Raw genomic sequence first — 19,803 nt, 5'->3', positions numbered from 1 at the left:
ACACACACATATATATGCACATCATTACTTAGACACACAGTATAAACACGTCATATACACACATAGGTCGACAAACTGCTTGCACACATATTTATAAAGTGTCTGCACTCTACCCGACGCAACACACAATTCTAAATTGAAATGGGGGTTCGATGCACAGTCGGAGTTTGCGACACGTTCATCATGCAATGTCCAACAGAAGTATGTTTAGGGCTCTATGTTAAAGGTGCACCAAAAAAAAAGTTCTCGAAGAATGTGCGCACCGTGCACTGCCCTGATAGAGTGCGGCACTTTTTTTTCTAGTGCACACACTTCTGTCGGACTTTGCATGTTAAATCTGCTGCACGGTTCAACTGAGCACCGGAACGTTTCCATCAGTATAGAAATTTGTGTGGAATGAAGAATAGTGTCACCGCAACAAAAAAGGAACACACATATGTGGTGTGACCCTTCTTAAATACTTGTGCAGGCAGTTTGCACTAGAAAGAACTTGCAAAGTCTGAAAGAAAACTGACATATGGCGGTTAATAAATGTTCCCCAATATGTCTACAATGGTGCATTCTTTAGTATGGCAGGTTCGTTGGCCGGGCCCCTTCACACTACAGGCCCAATAGCAGCTGCTATGGCTGCCACCCCTGTTGTTACGCGCCTTCTCTTAATACTTACTATACATTTACTGTATTGCCTACCAGCTAAAAAAGCTTTCATGCATCAAGGGTAAGCTCAGCATCTGTATGATCACTGATTTCCATTGTCAATCACAGGTTTTTTTACCTTTAAGAGGGAACACAATTTTAGCAAAAGAGATCAGCGACTGTTTTTCAGAGAATAGGCTATTTGGTGCTAGTGGCAGGACTTCCATTTATCAAAAGTAATAGATGGGTAATATTTTTGGTTATCTGCAAACGAACATACTCAGCCCATGGAAACTGAGCTGTATGCTGGTCTATTCACATTGACTGAATACATTGCACCGGAAAGGGAGTCCTTGCATCATACATAAATATGCAGTAATAAAATGTTATTACTTGCTTTGAACAAGCAGTGTTGATATTATGGTACCAAACTACCATAGTCAGCAGAATATAGATGCTATCTACACATTTACATCAGCCTGACTCCTATAAGTGGCTTTTAGGCAGAACAAGATCCCTGGAAATATGTGGTGACAACCTACATTCAGGTCATATCAGCTCTGCTGGGCATTAAATGGGATTTTGGGAACCTCTCTTTCCGTCTCCATTAATAACTGTTCCAACTGCAAAAGTCAATGTCCTTATATTCTATATAAAGTGGCTCCAAGGAGAAGCCTCACTTTATTTAGTCTATGGAGCTTTATGCAAACAGATGCTCACAAAACCAGACCATTAGCCCACGATGTTCTGGAAAGGTCAGACTCTCCAGGTTGCTTGCCTGGGCATAATGTAATATTTTGTCACATGTTATTTTACTAATGTTGTGAAAAGAAACATAGCACCAGGCCTGGGATAATCTATTAAAATCCCAGTATACAAAGGTGGCAATTCAATTAGACGTTGTCATTTGGCCTTCAGGACAAGTAGTCAAAACATATCTGGACTAAATATAAATGAAATCATTTTAATTACATAAACCATATATACAACATAGTTAAAAAGACACAGGCCCATTGAGGCACACCAATTATGCTATATTTTCAGCCATAGCATTAAAACCTAATATTTTGTCTCACTTGTTTGTTGAGAGATGGACTTAACAAGACCTCTGAATGTGTTATGTGGTATATGGCACACAAAAGTACAACAAAGTTGTATACATTGCCACGGTCGGCTCCAGGTTTCAGTAGGCCCCTGGGCAGCAGAGCCTCAGTGGGCCCCTTTGCAGTGAACCCCCCCCCTCACCCTCATGGATTCATTATATACAGCCTTATTATGTACCCCAACCCCCCCTCCCCCCCGTAGAAGCTCTGGGCCCCGGCACTTGCCCACGTTTGTCTAGTACTAGCGCCGGCCCTGTACATTGAAATGAGAAACCGGGGAATTGATAAGATATAGGCAATCCTGGCAATTAATGTTCTGCTTTCTATAGACTTTTGATAGATAAAGGAAAGATCCCATAAGAACTGCTGTTTTGTAAACACTTTTTATCCAACCATTACAATTTGGCCCTCATCTGAATAGCTCTGATTCTAGAAAATTTACCATTTAAATCAAGCATGATATACCAGGGACACTTACGGAAAGACCCAGACACAATGGGAATCTTATATCTGTTATCCGTCTAAAATCAAATTTTCTTATTAAATTATGCCAATGAGACAAAGGGCTCTGGTGGAGGGGGGGGGGGGCAGGAAGGGGCAGGAAGTCCTGAACAAGTCCTGAGAATCAGGGGGGATGGTGAGACAGTATAACAGACTGTAAAGCAGATCACATAAGGGCTTGGGTGGCACCTCAGACTCATTAGCATAATTTTAAAATCAGATTTTAGAAGATAGGAGGTCATGGATAACAAAAATAAGAAAAATAACACATTGACGGTACCTGGATCTATGAGTAAGTGCCCCTGGTTTATCATGATGGATTTTGATGGTAGATTTCCTTTAAACTTTAAAACTTGCCAATTATTTCTGCTTCCAATACAACAAATACTGTGATCTAATGTGCAAACAGTAGGAGAAGAATCTGAGGTCAGGTCAGGTGGAAAAGCCGCAGTGCCTAATCAACCTCAGAAATTCCTGGTGTTTATACAGTAAGAACGCTGTTATCTGTCACAGAGACTAATCTCCACATGTATAAACAAACTCAACTTCACGACTTAATACTTTCTACTAAGAGCCATCATTTCTTTTGTGTCAGAATATTTATACAGTAAAGGCTTGTGGAGCAAGTGCCTGCGCTGAGGAAAGAAATAGGTTCTTTTTATTAGGCTTTCAGGGGATGTCTATTTAGTGTTTCTTTCCTAATAAAATGATTTGGTAAAATCCATACTTATAGGAGGACAAACTTTAATGTCCTTATATAACTTTAATGAGTTCATTTCTTTCATAATTCTTTTAGTAGTAGAAATCTGGGACACAGCTGAAAACAATTAAAATGTCATTTTTATTTTATTTTCTAACCCCATATATATCAAGGGGTTTCAGATTCTCCAATTATCCACCCAACTCTTCATTTTTGAGTTAAAGGAAACCTACCACCACGGATTGACCTAGAAAGGTAGATCGGGTGTTAGGTGCATCTATTGGACGTGTGGATAGTCCTTTTAAGGGCTAATTCTCATGTCCCCGCAATCTTTTTATAACTTTTATTTCCCTAATATGTACATTTTTTAAAGAGGCTACTGGGGTATGAAGTAGCCGGAGCTGAGGATACACAGCGCGGCTGCTCCACGCCCCAGTAGCCTCTTTGATCCTCCTACCAGATATCTTTGGTGCGCAGTAGTCCTGGCTTTGGAGCAGTGACCGCGCAGCCGTGGGCCTGCTATTCTGTGCATGTGAAGAGGGCAGGCTTTGCGGACGAGGGCGCACAGCTCCTCATAGCTGCTCGTCCAAGATATCTGGTAGGAGGATCAAAGAAGCAACTGGGGTGTGGAGTAGCCGCAGCTCCGGCTACTCCACGCCCCAGTAGCCTTTTTGGAACATCTGCATATTAGAGAAATAAAAGTTATAAAAAGATTGCAGGGACGTGAGGATTAGTCCTTAAAAGGGCTATCCTTAAGTACAATAGAGGCACTTACCACCCGATCTACCTTTATAGGTAGATCCATGGTGGTAGGTTTCCTTTAAAGAGAACACGACTCAACCACTTTTACCTTTTTTTCCCCATTTAAACAGGGAACATATAGTGACAAACTGAACCTGGGGATCTTTTCGCTGCTACTATATAATGCAATATTACAGCATTGCAGTATATGGCAAACTGGGTACTGATATGTAACAGTGTGTCACCGCCTTGTACAGACTCCAGACTTTTATAGAAATGGGTTGTTGCTCCCCAATGATGACACAGGAAACGACGATCAAATGACAATAGGCAAAATTTAAAGAGAAGCTGACAGCAGACATTTACCTAATAAACCACTACCAGTATGTGATCAATCAGACTAACACCTTACAGTTCATGTTTCTTTCGTGGGTTATCAATGTAGCATTATCCAGAAAATCGGTTTTGAAATAAGATCTAAATTGGTTGTTTAAAGTCTCATAGATGGAGAGTTATTTATTATAGTAAAGTTGTTTGCCTCACTGCAATGTAACTGACAGTAACTGACAGTCTTTTACCAGCTCTGCCAAAGGCTCATAAATTATATCAATCCCAGCAGATGTGAGAAGAGCTTGACTTCAGAGCTAAACTCTCCGCCTCCTTGACTTTATACAACCAATTTACATCTCACTTCGAAGCTAATTTTCTTAGTGATTTCACAACACTAGGCCATAAAAAAACATGATCTGCAAGGTGTTAATCTGCTAGGCAAAATACTGGTAGTTCCAAGCCCAAGAGAAGTTTTTTCCATGCAACATAAGTAGTAATCATGAAAAAATCTATATTTATTGAAGTCTCTGCTCAGTCCCCGCTGGTACTTATTTACCCTTCAATTATTTACCCTCCCACATCCTCCATGTTCTCATCCCTCCCTCTGTGACGTTGGCTCACTGCACAGGAAACCTTGCGCCTGTGTGATGAGCCATATACCCTGGCACCTGCCTATTTCGCTGCTCGGCGGCTTGATGTGCCTCATTAAAAAGCGCAGAGAAGGTGCACAGGTGCCTGGGTGTTTGGCTCACTGTGCAGGCGCGAGGTTTCCCTTGTGGTGAAAACCTTGTGCTGTGAAAACTGTGTGTCGGAGGAAGGAATGAAAACATGGAGGATGTGGGAGGAGAAATAATTGAATAAGTACCAGTTGGGGCTAAGTGAAGACTTATGTAAATGAGCAAGGAAGCGTTACAAGAGGCATCACCCGGGACTTGGCCAGGACTTGTTGGCAGGGAGACAGATAATCTTATTCTGGGGATATTACACGAAAGGAGGGGAGCACAGACGTCATTCTAACTGTATGTAATGTACTCTGCAGTGCTTATTGAGACCTGTCACCAGTGAAATTCCCTTTAAGGTGAAAATCTCAGCAGCCAAACAGCTCGGTTTTTCAGGTGAGCCCGAATGCCAAACCCCAATATCGGTTTGATCCCAGGACTACTAACCGGACAGTAGATAGCTTCATTAGCATGTCCAGAGCTAAAATTAAAGGAGGAAGGGGTTTTCAGAGAAATCCCTATTTTATCAGAATATGCAGAGCAATTAAAAGAGGCAAAGCTTAGATCTCTTTAAAAAAAGCATTTGGGATACATATCATGCTTTGTAATCCCATCTTCTGCTGTACATGGTATGAAGAAGTTGATATCTGGCACATGCCATAGGCTATGTTTGGTTTTTATACCCAACAAGCCACTTTTTTAAAAAAATGGACGCAAGAATACTGGCGCAGGGTATAACTCAGATCTATGCCAGGTGGAACCTGGTGTAAATCCAATTCCTGTGCATAAGTTGTGCTCCACAATTACTAAGAGGTTGGTACCTCTTGGTACCTGCGGTGTGTTGGGCGCTGGTTGCATTGGGACACAATGCTTCAGTCTTAATAACACTCTTCTAGCTCCGGTAATGCAAATTACACAGAGCATATAACTTCTCCATCAGGAAATAGCTTATAATTTTTCTTTGCTCTGCTATCAATCCCATCATGCCTCAGCACAGAATCCTTGGAGGGCAGCTAAAGACTGTTTTGTTTCTACCTGGCAGGGCACAGAGCAAATATCCCTCCCTCTGTATTCTATATTTTTTATTCTTTTACTGTAGATTATTTAAAGTCATTAGGACTATGTGACATGTGCTTTTTCCTGATGATCATTTGTTACTGCATCTCACTGTAATTCGCTTGTAACCACAACAAAATCTCTATAAAACACTATTGGCTCTTGATATAGAAGGTTATGAATGGATATAATGAGAGTACAGTGAAAGGTATGATGACGAGACGTTCTACATGAACACTTTCAGCTTAACACAAGAAAGTGTAATTGAACCTCGTAATACAACAGAGGTCACGGCTCATATTTCCAAGGTGCTGTCCATCTTACGTCATCTGGTATAATGTGGTGTCTAAGCAAGTTCCAGAACAAAGCGGGCATGTGGAAATGGAGTCTAGTTCCTGCTGTGAATGGTGTAATCCAAGAATGACAGTATTATCTACCCAAAACATGTTAAAGGGTTCATAAATGACTAATCATGTTGGCCTTTGATCTTTATGGGGAAAGTGTAGTTTTAAACTGCACTCAATTTTTATTTTAGTTGATGTGACTTTGTACTTTCATGTATGACTTACATGGCGCAACATAGTCTGGCACTGATAATTCTAGACGGGAACCCAACAGATTTTCCCACTGCCTATGCATTGGATATACCATGAATGTCTGATCACATTGATTTGGTGTTTCAGCTGTTTAAGCCTGTGTTATGTTGGATCTATAAAACTATATCTGCTAGGATTCAGGATCTTGGCATTCTTCTTCTTATATAGTGCACACAGATTACGCAGCGCTGGACAAAATTTGCCAAATCAGTCCCTGTCCCCATGGGGCTCACATTCTAATCAACCTACGAGTATGTTTTGTATGTTTTGTGGGAGGAAACCCACGCAAACACAAAGAGAACACACAAACTCTTTGCAGATGTTGACATGGATGCGCTGCAAGGCTGTAGTGCTATCTATTGAGTCACCATGCTCCCCATATAGGACCACCATTCTCTGGGTTGCTGGTGATCTGGTTCTCATAATCAGTTGGGGTCCCAGTATTTAGACACTCATCGATAAGCTTGTTTAAAAATGTGTGAAACAAGGTAAATAGACACTGCATATGTTTGTATAGGTAACTTTGAGTTAACATTGAGTGATTTTACTACTGAAGCTGACCCAACAATCAGGTGATCAACATAAGGCCTCATTCACACAGCTGTACGCTTGCCCTTGCCATAACATGGGTAAGCACATGGCTTAGTGTTTAGCACAACAGTCTTGCAGCGCTGGGGTCCTGGGTTCCATGCCAACATCTGCAAAGAGTTTGTATGTTCTCTCTGTGTTTATGTGGGTTTCCTCTGGTTTCCTCCCACACTCCAAAACATACTGGTAGGTTGATTATATTGTAAACCCCATTGGGGACAGGGACTGATTTGGCAACGTCTTTGCAGCGCTGTGTAATCTGTGTGTACTATATAAATAAAAAATTATTATTATTTGTCCCACAGTGGGAAAATTATTAATCCCCTGGAGGGGAATTTGTTTTTTTACATAGGCATATAGATAGGGATGCAGACACGGTTACATATATATTACAACAGGACAACAACTACAGACTTCAGCCTTTGCTTGTTGCTCACTTGCTTACCTTTCCTAGTTACGTAGTTCCATACATACACACATATAGACATATACGATTGTAAGACAATACTTGTGGTAAGTTGCAGCTTACTTTACAGTGTTCTAAGCCAATGTAACAGTAAGAAGCGTTGGCCCGAGGGGCGCTGTCCATTGCTCCAGAGACAACATGGCACATTAAGCTGCCTGGTTGAAAACACTAGGTTGCATGATACAGCGAAATCCTCACGTCCAGCGCTGATACACTGAACGTGGAACTTGTGTCCAGATCACAGCCCCTATTATGGTCATGTGCATGAGGCCTAAGTTTGATTTCAGGCAACACAGAAACACAAAGTGACAAACCAAGAAAAGTTACCAAGCAGAGTGCAGAGGGGCAAAGTGAATAAAAGTCTCCAACGCTCTGCTCACTCTATCCCGGGAGCTTTTTGGAGTGCCTCTCCATGGTCTAGCAGCAAACTGTAAGCCTTATATACTTACGCTCAATGAAAAATATCACATAGATTGTAAAACTCAATGCCTCCACGGGATTTGAGATTACTGTTCTGTGAAGTGAAAAAATCACCGCCTGTATCTGGCAGACTTTTGGATAACTCCTGTGCCAACTGAAAAGTTGGAAGTGGTGTAATGCTATTTATTAAAGGTCTGCTTGGACTTTAACTGTGGAAACCCATTTAGGACAATTGTATACTTCCAACATTGTGGGAGAGGCTTTGCAAAGCCGATTTTGACTGCGCCTCTAAGCGATGTCCCTAAAGCATGGCTGGGTTGGGTGGGTTGTTCTGTAAGTGTTTTGGATTGTACACTAAAACCACTAGAAGTGATTGATCTCTGCTCTAAATCAGATCATTAGAAAGTTATGCGGGGAAAGAAAGAACCACAAAGACACCCACGGTCTCTAAATAAGATTCTATAATTTATTATCAAACGATTTAAAATTCCAAGACCCAACAAAGCCTTGTAGAAAGCCTTCCCAGAAGGGTGGAACCCATTTGAGCTTAAAAGGAAGAACCAGGTCTATATGAAGGCTTACGGATTTAGAATAGGAGAAAAGCACCTAAAGGTGTAATGTGTGTGTGTGTGTCCCAACCAAGGAAGAGCTGTGCATGCTTTGGGAGCCACCAGACATATGTCATATGGGAATGAGCTTGGTGGATAATTACATCCCCCAAAACTAGTGACAGGTCACGCAGGCCATTACACATTAATTGTCACCTGTTTATAATGTAATTGCAGGTACACGTCCTCTGTGTAATTCATAGTTAAGTAGATATATATTAGAATAAAAGCAGCATAATACTTCCATTATCAACAATAGCTTTATTACCTAAGGCTTCTATGGTCTCATTGATCATATGCCACGTCATCCTCCTTTGGTAAGTTTAGTAGTACATTTTTCCATGGTTTCTTTCAGTGACTTTGTGATGCATTTTTGATGAAATTTTTGTGGTCACACAGCTCAATACAAACCTTTGTATTTACCAACTTTTAGTTAACTAAATTGTATGAACCCCTGAAACACATTTAATAATTTGATTGAAATATGTTTCATACCTGAACTGGGTTGGACAAAATAAATATTGATTCTGCGAAAAACAAGCAATGCCCTGTCTGAATTGACCTGTTACAGATCTACAACTGGGCTAAACATTTACACAGGGAAGAATCATTAAGATGTTGATGCCTCTCATCAGAGGAGCCTTGGTAGAGGTTCTGCCTCATGTCACCTTATGTCACGTATGTTGCAAGAGCCACCGGTGTAGAAAGTTCTTCATACCTACAATGTGGTACACATAATGCCGGTGTAGTTCAAGCGTTTGCTTACATTTGGAGATCAGTAGCCGTCTATGGACAGGATCAGTATAATCCCCTATTTAGCCATATATGTATTAACTAGGGAATTGCTTATCATGTTATGTGGAAGACATATTGCATGATGAGCTCAAAACTTTACCCCAGTAACCCAAAGTACAAATCTACTGTGTAAAGTACACACATACGCATTCACTATACATTTACATTTACTTTTCATCTTAACCTCTTATCATTCCACATAAACAATATGACTAGTGAGAAGCGGACCCATTCAAATTTTGGTTTGTCCAAGTTAAGTCGAACACAAATCCAAAAATCTTTTTCAGTATCCGAACCCGGACCTCAACTAGTAACAACCATTGCACCCCACCATTTTGGAGAGGTTCGTTGCTCCTGATTACATCGTCGGGGAGCGAGCATCTCACCCAAAAAGTCGACATCAAGTCAGTGCAACCATTTAAAGGACATCTACCATCAAATTACTGGAGGTAGAGTGTCCTAAATAGGCTGCTCATCTATGATGTCTAGGCTGCCCTGGCCAGGGAACTCTGATGTCACCCTTCGGTCCGTAATTGGAAGCAGTAGAAGGCTTATAGCGGGCCGGGGGGTGGGCGCATTAATATAAGAAAGTTCTGGGAAAGCGAGAGGCACTCAGGCACCATTAGCCTGAGCACCGCCAGCACAAACTTATTATTTTTGCAATAAAAATTGTGAATTACACGATAAACACTGTCACCACATTTCCCTACATGTGACAAGCAGGCTAATTAGGACACTCTACCTCCAGTAATCTGGTGGTTGATGTCCTTTAAGTGACTTTTTCACTTAAAAGAGTTAACAACTGCGATTGAGGGGGATGGGGGGTTGAGCTTGTGTTATGAACACAAACTTTAAGCCTCTCATCATTAATTATCACTATTATTTGTCTTGGTTTTTGGAAACGCCTTCAACAAGCTGTAACATTTTTATTTTTTTGTCCTTATAGCTGCATGGAGTCATGTTTTTTAATAGGAAAATTGTAGTTTTTGATTAAATAACCCTATAGATTTGATATTCCTACATTGGTATTGACCCTGAGAAAAAAAATTATGTAAATTATGGTGCACAATAAATGAAACACCCTGAAATATGACAGACAGAGTTACGTGAATTATAAGAGGGTAATCTGTGCTTCGCAGCAGGACCAGATGGAGGAGGGTGGTTAGATAACATATAGAGAACATGAGAGGAAAACTATAGTGAAGGAAGGCTGGAGGAGCTGATGTGGATGGTGGACACTGAGGAGATGGAATATGTAACCCCCGATAAGGGGGTCTATAAGGGATCCATGTAATATTTTAGGAAACATAAAGCATAATTGGAAGAGCTGTTAAAGGGGAGTTTTTAGGAGTTTGTGTAAACCAGACGATCCCTTGAAATATTCTCTGTGTGGAATTACAGCTGTATATTTGTTATGGTGGGGTGTAAGAATTCTATTTTCATACAACCAAAGACAATTTTTATATTAACACTGAATTATTTCAAGAAAAGATCAACTTTATGTTTGGTGCCAAAAAATCAAAATAAAAGCTTCTTGGCTTACCGAAGTCTTTGGTTTGGCTCCACACGCGATCCCCTGAGCTGCTGGTGCATCTTCTACAGTCTGTACCTGGGAGATACTGCTATGCGGAAGACACAGTGGAGAAATATCTTGTGCATTTTCAGAAGCAAACCTTGTAACCTGGGCAAAAGATAAGATACAGATATCAGTTCTAAGATCCATGCGTATATTTCATTCACTTTTCTGTTTTATTCTTGTTTGAATCTGTTGTTTATGCTCATTTAATCTTGGTCTTAGCAGCCCTGGAGAGATGTGTACCCATATCTTTTCTGTGCATTGTTAGTAGCATTTTGTGTGGACTGTAAAATATGTATCTATAATCAATGATTGTTTCTGAATTTTGTATGTGAGATCTCCCAATAAAACACAGCACAGGATCTCTTTCTTGTTCTAGCAGCTTCTGTTTTTATACTACAGCAGTTATTCAGGGAGGGAGGGCTGTGCTGTGTTCAGTGAAAAGATCTTACACACCAGTGCACTAGAGAGAGCCAACTTCAGGAATATCCAGGAAAACAAATGCATTTTTCACAAACATGCTGCTACTAACAACACACACATGTTTGGTTATGGTTATACACAGTGTCGGACTGGGTATCCTTAGGCCCACCAGGGAAAATCAATTTGAGGTCTGACTCTTCATTATCCCCCAGGAAATATACTCTAGCAGCCTCCAAATTGTGGTGTTTTCTGAATCTGATGGATCTCTGGGGTTCAGCATTGGATTGAGCCAGGGCCCACCGGAGGATCCTCTGGTGCTCTGCTGGGCCAGTCCGATACTGGTTACACATAACTCCAGGACTTTTACCCAACCAGTTTTTTGTCTGACTTTGGACATTCTTTTCAGTGCAAACTGCTTGTACATGTATATATATATAAAGTATCCAGAACTACGCTGCATTATACCCAATGCGACTAAAAGGGGCGTTCAGGTGCTCAGCCGAACCGTGCACCATATTTATCATGCAGTGTTTGACAAAATTGCTTCAAATGGAATATGTTGTATAGAAATATATACTTGAAGGTGCACCAAAAAATAAGTCTGTGCACTCTGCCGGAGAAGTGCAGGAGGCGCCAGATTCATGAAGAACATAATCCACAATTCATTAATCTGGCGCCCCCTGCACACTACACAGGCAAACTGCACCATATATTACTGCAAAAATAAAAATATTTAAATTATGTTGAAGGTAAAATTGTCAAAGCAAAATCTAATTGAAGATGCTCACAGATGAGGTCTCTGATGCATCTCTGCAGTTCTTTGGGCTCATAATTTGCTTGTCAGTAAACAGAGCTTAATATTTCCTGTAATCTTTTATTAACCTGCAAAGTGTTTACAAGCTGCAGACATCTGTAAGAGATTAGGGATGTGCACTGATGTCATTCCCGAGACATTTATGGCTGAGTGAAAGTTTTACATATAGAGCAACAACAACAAGGGGTTTCTTCATCTATAGGAAACGTCCTCAGTCAAAAATGAGAAACATGAAATAAAATAATTTACAACTTTGCAAAGTCTGTTCTCTAATGTTCATGTTCATGAAGTGTAATTGTAGTGCAGGCAGTCAATGTGCAGGTAAGATTTAATGATATATTTTGTGAATTTCTTCAACAACATCAAACTAGTTAGCAAAATTATGATTTTGTTATGTTTCTATAGCTCCCTCCTCTGGTAACTTCTGAAGTTGCAGGCTACAAGTCAAATAAAATCTTAAAGTAGTTATTTATTCATTATATTAATATTAGTTAACAAATCAAGTTAAGAAATTCTTCATTTATTAACCAGAAAACACTGAGATCATAATAATTTCCACAGTAATAGCCAAACATAACATAACGATCCGTAGGAGTCATGTGAATATAATAAAGTCAAGGGGCACCTGTATCTTTATTTTGACTTATTTTATTTTCTATGCACATTTTTTTGTGCCTTTTTGGCAGCATTTTTGCACCCATGTCAGTGTCTTAAGAAGTTTGCCGGTGTGTGTGTCTGTTGCAGTGTTGCTAATGTATCTTTCTTTGCAAGACAGATGTTTTCTTTCATTTGCACCTTCTTCGCCCCCTATTGAGCAAATTAGAGACTTTTTAGGTGCAAATCAAAGTACAACTGACCCATACTTATTTCCAATGCTCCTAAAAAGTTATATATATAAGGCTGCATATTGGCATATTGCAGAATTACCAGGATCGGACTGGCCCAATAGAGTATTGGTGAAAACAATGGTGCAATCTGGGGGTGCACTCTTTGTTATCCCCCCAGGAAATATACTCTAGTAGCCTTCAAATTGTGTTGTTTTCTGATGGACCTCTGGGGTTCAGTATTGGGTTGAGCCAGGGCCCACCGAAGGATCCTCTGGTACTCTGGTGGGCCAGTCCGACGCTGGCTGACTCCAGTCCAGAGAGGACACAGATAGAGTCGAATAACAGGATGGTGCAGAGAGCTATTCACACCTACATTGGTGGCTCCATTATAAATGCCTATATCCAGTGAAATAACAGACAACTCAAAAGAAGTCCAATGGGCCCCTTTGTAGTCACAGAGGCGTTTTGACCACTGTTCTTATTTATATCTGTTTCTTTTGTTGCTTTCAGTGTTCTGTTTCTTTATTGGAGCAGGACAGCTGAAGCCCTGATATCAGTGTGAACACTGATTTAGTACAATTCAGAAGTAACTATTTAAAGGGTTAAATTATTACCTTTCTCTAGGATATGTGTTAGGATCAGTGGATCCTCTGGACCACCGCGGGAGATGTAACTAGCCAACACCCGGAACCGGAGCCTAGCGGCACCTGGTTTTCACCAGAGCCCGCCGCAAAGCGGGTTGGACTTGCTGCGGCAGGATACCACTAGGTCGTTCCCAGGTGTGACTAGCCCACGGTGGCAGCCGAGGTCGAGGTACCTTAACGGATGACAAACTCGTAGTCGGGTCCAGGCACAGGGTCAGGGCAGGCGGCAGAGATGCAACGTCAGGTTCAAGTCCGGGGTCAGCAACAGGAGGTCCAGGCAGGAGGGAACGGGAACACAGGCACACAGGCACACAGCAACAGGGAGGAACACAGGTAACACAGAACTCAGGAACGGGAACACACAGGAATACACTGGAACGCAGGAATACAGGAATACGCAGGAATACAGGAATACGCAGGAATACAGGAATACGCAGGAACACAGCAATACTCGCTAGGAAGCTTTCTCTAAGGCTAAGAGGCACAAAGATCTGGCAGGGAATGATGGGAAACAAAGGGTTATATACAAAACAGGAAATGACCAATACTAATCACCTGTGCGCTGGCCCTTTAAATCTTGAGGCAGTGCCGCGCGCGCGCCCTAGGGAGCGGGGCCGTGCGCGAGACCCAGTCCGGACGGGAGTGGGAGCCAGGAGAGGTGAGTGCACCGGAGCAGCAGTGGGGCAGCGGAGGGAGGCACGGGTGCACCCGCGATCCGCGATATGGATCGCGGGGGTGCCCGCAACGGAGGCACGGGTGCACCCGCGATCCGTGGTATGGATCGCGGGGGTGCCCGTGACAGTACCCCCCCCCCCCTTCGGCCTCCCCCTCTTCTTTTTGGTCCCAAGAAACCTCTGGAGGAGAGTCCGATCAAAAATATTCTCTTCAGGCTCCCAGGATCTCTCCTCAGGCCCGAACCCCTTCCAATCTACAAGGAAGAACCGCTTACCCCTTACGAACTTCATGTCCAGAACCTCCTTGACTTCATATACATCTGGAGAATCAGCCTCAGGAGCCGGAGGAGGGGATTGCTGGGAGAAGCGGTTCAAGACGACTGGCTTCAGGAGGGATACATGAAAGGAGTTCGGGATGCGCATAGATGGAGGAAGGCGGAGCTTGTATGCCACTTGATTAATGCGCTTGATTACCTCAAAGGGGCCAAGGAACCGGGGCCCAAGTTTATAGCTGGGTATCTTAAGCCGGACGTATCTGGAGGATAGCCATACTTTGTCACCAGGAGAGAAGACAGGAGGAGCTCGACGTCTTTTATCAGCCTGGGTCTTGGTACGGTCTGAAGCTCGTAGAAGGGACTGGCGGGTCTGGTCCCCAACAGCCTTGAGATCCTGCACCAGATCCTCCACCGCAGGGACAACAGAGGGAGTAGACAGCGGGAGAGGTGGGCGAGGAATACGTCCATAGACCACGAAGAACGGAGCCGAACCAGTAGATCCCGAGTCCAGAGAATTGTAAGAGAACTCAGCCCAAGGTAGAAGGTCAGTCCAATTGTCTTGACGGGCTGAGACGAAGTGGCGCAAGTAGCAGCCCAAAGTCTGGTTCACCCTCTCTACTTGACCATTCGACTGAGGGTGGTAAGCAGAAGAAAAGTCAAGGATGACCTGCAGTTGGTTACATAAAGAACGCCAGAATTTAGAGACAAACTGGACTCCTCGATCGGACACAATGTGAAGCGGAAGGCCATGCAGACGGAAGATATGTTTGAAGAACAAACTGGCAAGCTGTGGAGAAGACGGAAGACCTGGAAGGGGAACAAAATGGGACATTTTGGAAAACCGGTCCGTCACCACCCAGATGACAGTATTGCCCGAGGAGACAGGCAAATCAGTAACAAAGTCCATTGCCACGTGAGACCACGGGCGACTGGGTATCGGCAACGGGAGTAACAGTCCAGCCGGTTTGAGACGAGAGGCTTTATTGCGGGCACAGGAGGAGCAGGATCCCACAAACTCCCGAACATCTTTGACCAGGTCTGGCCACCAGTAATAGCGGGAGATGAGGGCCAAGGAGCGCTGCACCCCAGGGTGCCCAGCCAGACGAGAAGAATGTCCCCAAGACAGAATCCTCTTCCTGAGAGCAGGTCTAACATATGTCTTGCCAGGAGGCAGCTGCCGAAGGTCCACCGGAGCTGCAACAACAAGCTGATCAGGAGAAATTATGTGCCGAGGAACTGGTTCATCTCCAACAACATCTGACGAACGGGACAGAGCATCAGCCTTGATATTCTTGTCTGCCGGACGAAAATGAATCAGCAAGTCAAAGCGGGAGAAGAACAAAGACCACCGGGCTTGCCTGGGATTCAGGCGCTGGGCTGTCTGGAGGTACAGAAGATTCTTGTGGTCAGTGTACACACAAACAGGATGGAGAGCTCCCTCCAGAAGATATCGCCATTCTTCAAGAGCAAGTTTGATGGCTAATAGTTCTCTGTCTCCAATGGAATAATTTCTCTCAGCAGGAGAAAAAGTCTTGGAAAAGAAACCGCAAGTCAAAGTTCGGCCCTTGGGCCCTTTCTGAGTGAGCACCGCTCCAGCTCCTATGGAGGATGCGTCCACCTCCAGAAGAAAGGGTTTGTCCGTATCTGGCCTAGAGAGTACGGGAGCCGAGGAGAAAGCAGACTTTAACTTGGAGAAGGCCATTTCAGCAGCTGGAGACCAGGCACGTGGATTGGCACCCTTCTTGGTGAGCGCCACGATGGGGGACACCAGAGTGGAGAAATGGGGAATAAACTGACGGTAATAGTTCGCAAACCCCAGGAACATCTGTATGGCTCGGAGGCCCTCTGGACGTGGCCACTGAAGAACTGCAGACAGCTTCGCGGGGTCCATCTGAAGGCCTCTGTTGGAAATTATGTAACCAAGGAAGGGAAGGCAGTGCTGGTGAAACAGGCATTTTTCTAACTTGGCATAGAGGTGATTGGCACAAAGTCGACCTAGAACTTGTCGTACGTGTGCCTGGTGGGACTCAAGGTCTGGAGAGTACACCAAGATGTCATCGAGGTAGACCACGACACAAGTATAAAGAAGGTCCCGAAAAATGTCGTTCACAAACTCCTGAAAAACAGCAGGGGCATTACACAGTCCAAAGGGCATCACTAGGTACTCAAAGTGCCCGTCACGGGTGTTAAACGCCGTCTTCCACTCATCACCTTTGCGGATCCGTTTGAGATTGTAAGCACCACGGAGGTCCAGCTTGGAGAACACCTTGGAACCACGTAGGCGATCAAAGAGTTCTGTAATCAACGGCAGAGGGTAACGGTTTTTTACCGTGATCTTATTCAGCCCACGATAGTCTATACAGGGACGTAGGGAGCCGTCCTTCTTGGTAACGAAGAAAAACCCTGCGCCAGCCGGAGAGGAGGACTTGCGTATAAAACCCCTCTGCAGATTCTCCTTGATGTAGTCGGACATGGCTAGAGACTCAGGTACTGAAAGAGGGTAGACACGACCTCTGGGAGGAGTGGCGCCAGGAAGAAGATCCACAGGGCAATCATAGGGACGATGTGGTGGTAGAATCTCCGCCTGCTTCTTGGAGAAAACGTCCGAAAAGTCCCGATAACAAGCTGGCAGACCCTCCAGAGACTTGGGAGCCAAAGTCGAAGTCCTCACAGGTAGCGGACGGGGAACCTGCATACAACGTGAAGCACAGTTCGGACCCCAACGGAGGATATGCCCGGAGGACCAGTCCAGTACAGGGGCATGAAGCTGCAACCAGGGGAGACCCAGCAGTAGAGCAGATGTGCTTTGGGGCAGCACAAAAAACGAAAGTCTCTCTTGATGTAGGGCACCAACTTGCAGAAGCAGGGGCTCCGTGCGAAACCAGATGGGTACGGAGAGAATCTGACCATTGACCGAGGCAATAGACAATGGCTTCTCAAGATGAACCACCGGGAAGTGATGCCGAGAGACCAAGGCTGCATCCACGAAGTTCGCTGTAGAGCCCGAGTCCAGGAAGGCAGTAACCTGGATCTGGGTACCGGTGCCAACGCTGAGGAGCACGGGAAGAGTCAGACGTGGAGAAGCTGTATTTACACCTAGGGACGCTTCTCCCAAGAAGCCTAGGTGCTGGCGTTTCCCGGACGTTGAGGACGGACAGGACAGGAACCGATGAAATGCTCAGGGCTGGCACAGTACAGACATAGGTTCTCCTGTCGGCGTCTTGAACGCTCTCGTAGAGTGAGCCGGGTTCGGTCAACCTGCATGGGTTCCTCAGCAGAAGATTCAGGTGGACCCTGGAGCGGCCTTTGGAAGACTGGCGCCAGGCGAGGAATGCGTCTAACACGGCCTTGGGGATACTCGGAGCGTAGTTCCTCAGCTCGCTCCTTAAACCGAACATCAATTCGAGTGGCCAAGGTGATGAGGTCACTCAGACTAGATGGAAGATCCCGAGCTGCCAGTGCGTCCTTGACCTGCGCAGAGAGCCCTTTCTTAAATGTAGCGATGAGGGCTGCATCGTTCCACGCAAGTTCAGAAGCCAGGGTGCGGAATTGAACTGCGTACTCTCCCACCGATGAGTTGCCCTGACGCAAGTTCAACAATGCAGACTCCGCAGAGGAGGCTCGTGCTGGTTCCTCGAAGACAGACCGGAACTCTGACAGAAACGCAGTGAGGTTAGACACAACCGGGTCATCTCTGTCCCAAAGCGGAGTAGCCCAGGCCAGGGCTTTCCCGGAAAGAAGGCTGAGGACAAATGCCACCTTGGACCGCTCTGTGGCAAATTGCGACGGCATCAGTTCTATGTGCAAGGAGCACTGGGTTATGAAGCCCCTGCACATCTTTGGATCTCCATCATACTTGCCGGGCAAAGAGAGGCGTAGCCTGGGTTCAGCAGCAGGAAGATAAGCCGGAGCAGCAGGGGTCGCAGCGGCCGCTTCAGGAGACTGTTGCTGATGTTGGGTAGCAAGTAGTTGTTGGAGCATGGCGGTGACTTGCTCTAGCTGATTCCGCTGTGCTGCAATCTGCCGGGACTGGTGGATCACGATGGTGGCGAGATCAGGCTGACTGGGAGAAGGAGCCTCGGCGGGATCCATGGCCGGATCTTACTGTTAGGATCAGTGGATCCTCTGGACCACCGCGGGAGATGTAACTAGCCAACACCCGGAACCGGAGCCTAGCGGCACCTGGTTTTCACCAGAGCCCGCCGCAAAGCGGGTTGGACTTGCTGCGGCAGGATACCACTAGGTCGTTCCCAGGTGTGACTAGCCCACGGTGGCAGCCGAGGTCGAGGTACCTTAACGGATGACAAACTCGTAGTCGGGTCCAGGCACAGGGTCAGGGCAGGCGGCAGAGATGCAACGTCAGGTTCAAGTCCGGGGTCAGCAACAGGAGGTCCAGGCAGGAGGGACCGGGAACACAGGCACACAGCAACAGGGAGGAACACAGGTAACACAGAACTCAGGAACGGGAACACACAGGAATACACTGGAACGCAGGAATACAGGAATACGCAGGAATACAGGAATACGCAGGAATACAGGAATACGCAGGAACACAGCAATACTCGCTAGGAAGCTTTCTCTAAGGCTAAGAGGCACAAAGATCCGGCAGGGAATGATGGGAAACAAAGGGTTATATACAAAACAGGAAATGACCAATACTAATCACCTGTGCGCTGGCCCTTTAAATCTTGAGGCAGTGCCGCGCGCGCGCCCTAGGGAGCGGGGCCGCGCGCGAGACCCAGTCCGGACGGGAGCGGGAGCCAGGAGAGGTGAGTGCACCGGAGCAGCAGTGGGGCAGCGGAGGGAGGCACGGGTGCACCCGCGATCCGCGATATGGATCGCGGGGGTGCCCGCAACGGAGGCACGGGTGCACCCGCGATCCGTGGTATGGATCGCGGGGGTGCCCGTGACAATATGCCATACCTTGCTGATTGGTGGGGATCAAACAAGTGGAACTCCCAATAATCCTGGAAATGGGATCCTGACATTCTTGCATTAAGGAAGTGACAAAATAGATATGAGAAATACCTTCTCCATTTATTCTTTAAGGGAATAACAGTGATGGCAGAATGTACGGTAATTATCTTCTATGATTTCTGAAGATAGTCTCATACTGTACAGCTTTCCCAGAGAGAATGGAGAACGGAGCAGTAATGTGCTCATGTGTCTTGCAGCTACATTCACACAATGATGTCAGGATCTCATTCGCAGGTCCTAGCACCCACTTTAATTGATCAACATTTTTCTCCACAACCATTGCAATTACAATCAAATGATGACACCAGCAATTAAATGGACCTATAGTAAGTGT

At 44.9% G+C, this 19,803-nt stretch overlaps 1 protein-coding gene across 2 annotated transcripts in view; it reads right to left on the bottom strand.

Moving 5' to 3' along the window:
- DLC1 (DLC1 Rho GTPase activating protein) overlaps positions 1–19,803 on the bottom strand; it is a 267,434-nt gene that overhangs the window by 189,018 nt on the left and 58,613 nt on the right. For both annotated transcript variants that reach the window (XM_072123882.1, XM_072123889.1), the window contains exon 4: positions 10,803–10,940. In XM_072123882.1, coding sequence (XP_071979983.1) covers positions 10,803–10,940 — 138 coding nt within the window. The remainder of the gene's footprint in view (positions 1–10,802; positions 10,941–19,803) is intronic.

The sequence above is a fragment of the Engystomops pustulosus genome, chromosome 1 (assembly GCF_040894005.1).
Source record: "Engystomops pustulosus chromosome 1, aEngPut4.maternal, whole genome shotgun sequence".
In the NCBI taxonomy this organism is placed as follows: domain Eukaryota; kingdom Metazoa; phylum Chordata; class Amphibia; order Anura; family Leptodactylidae; genus Engystomops; species Engystomops pustulosus.
This window is presented reverse-complemented; position numbering and strand designations above follow the sequence as displayed.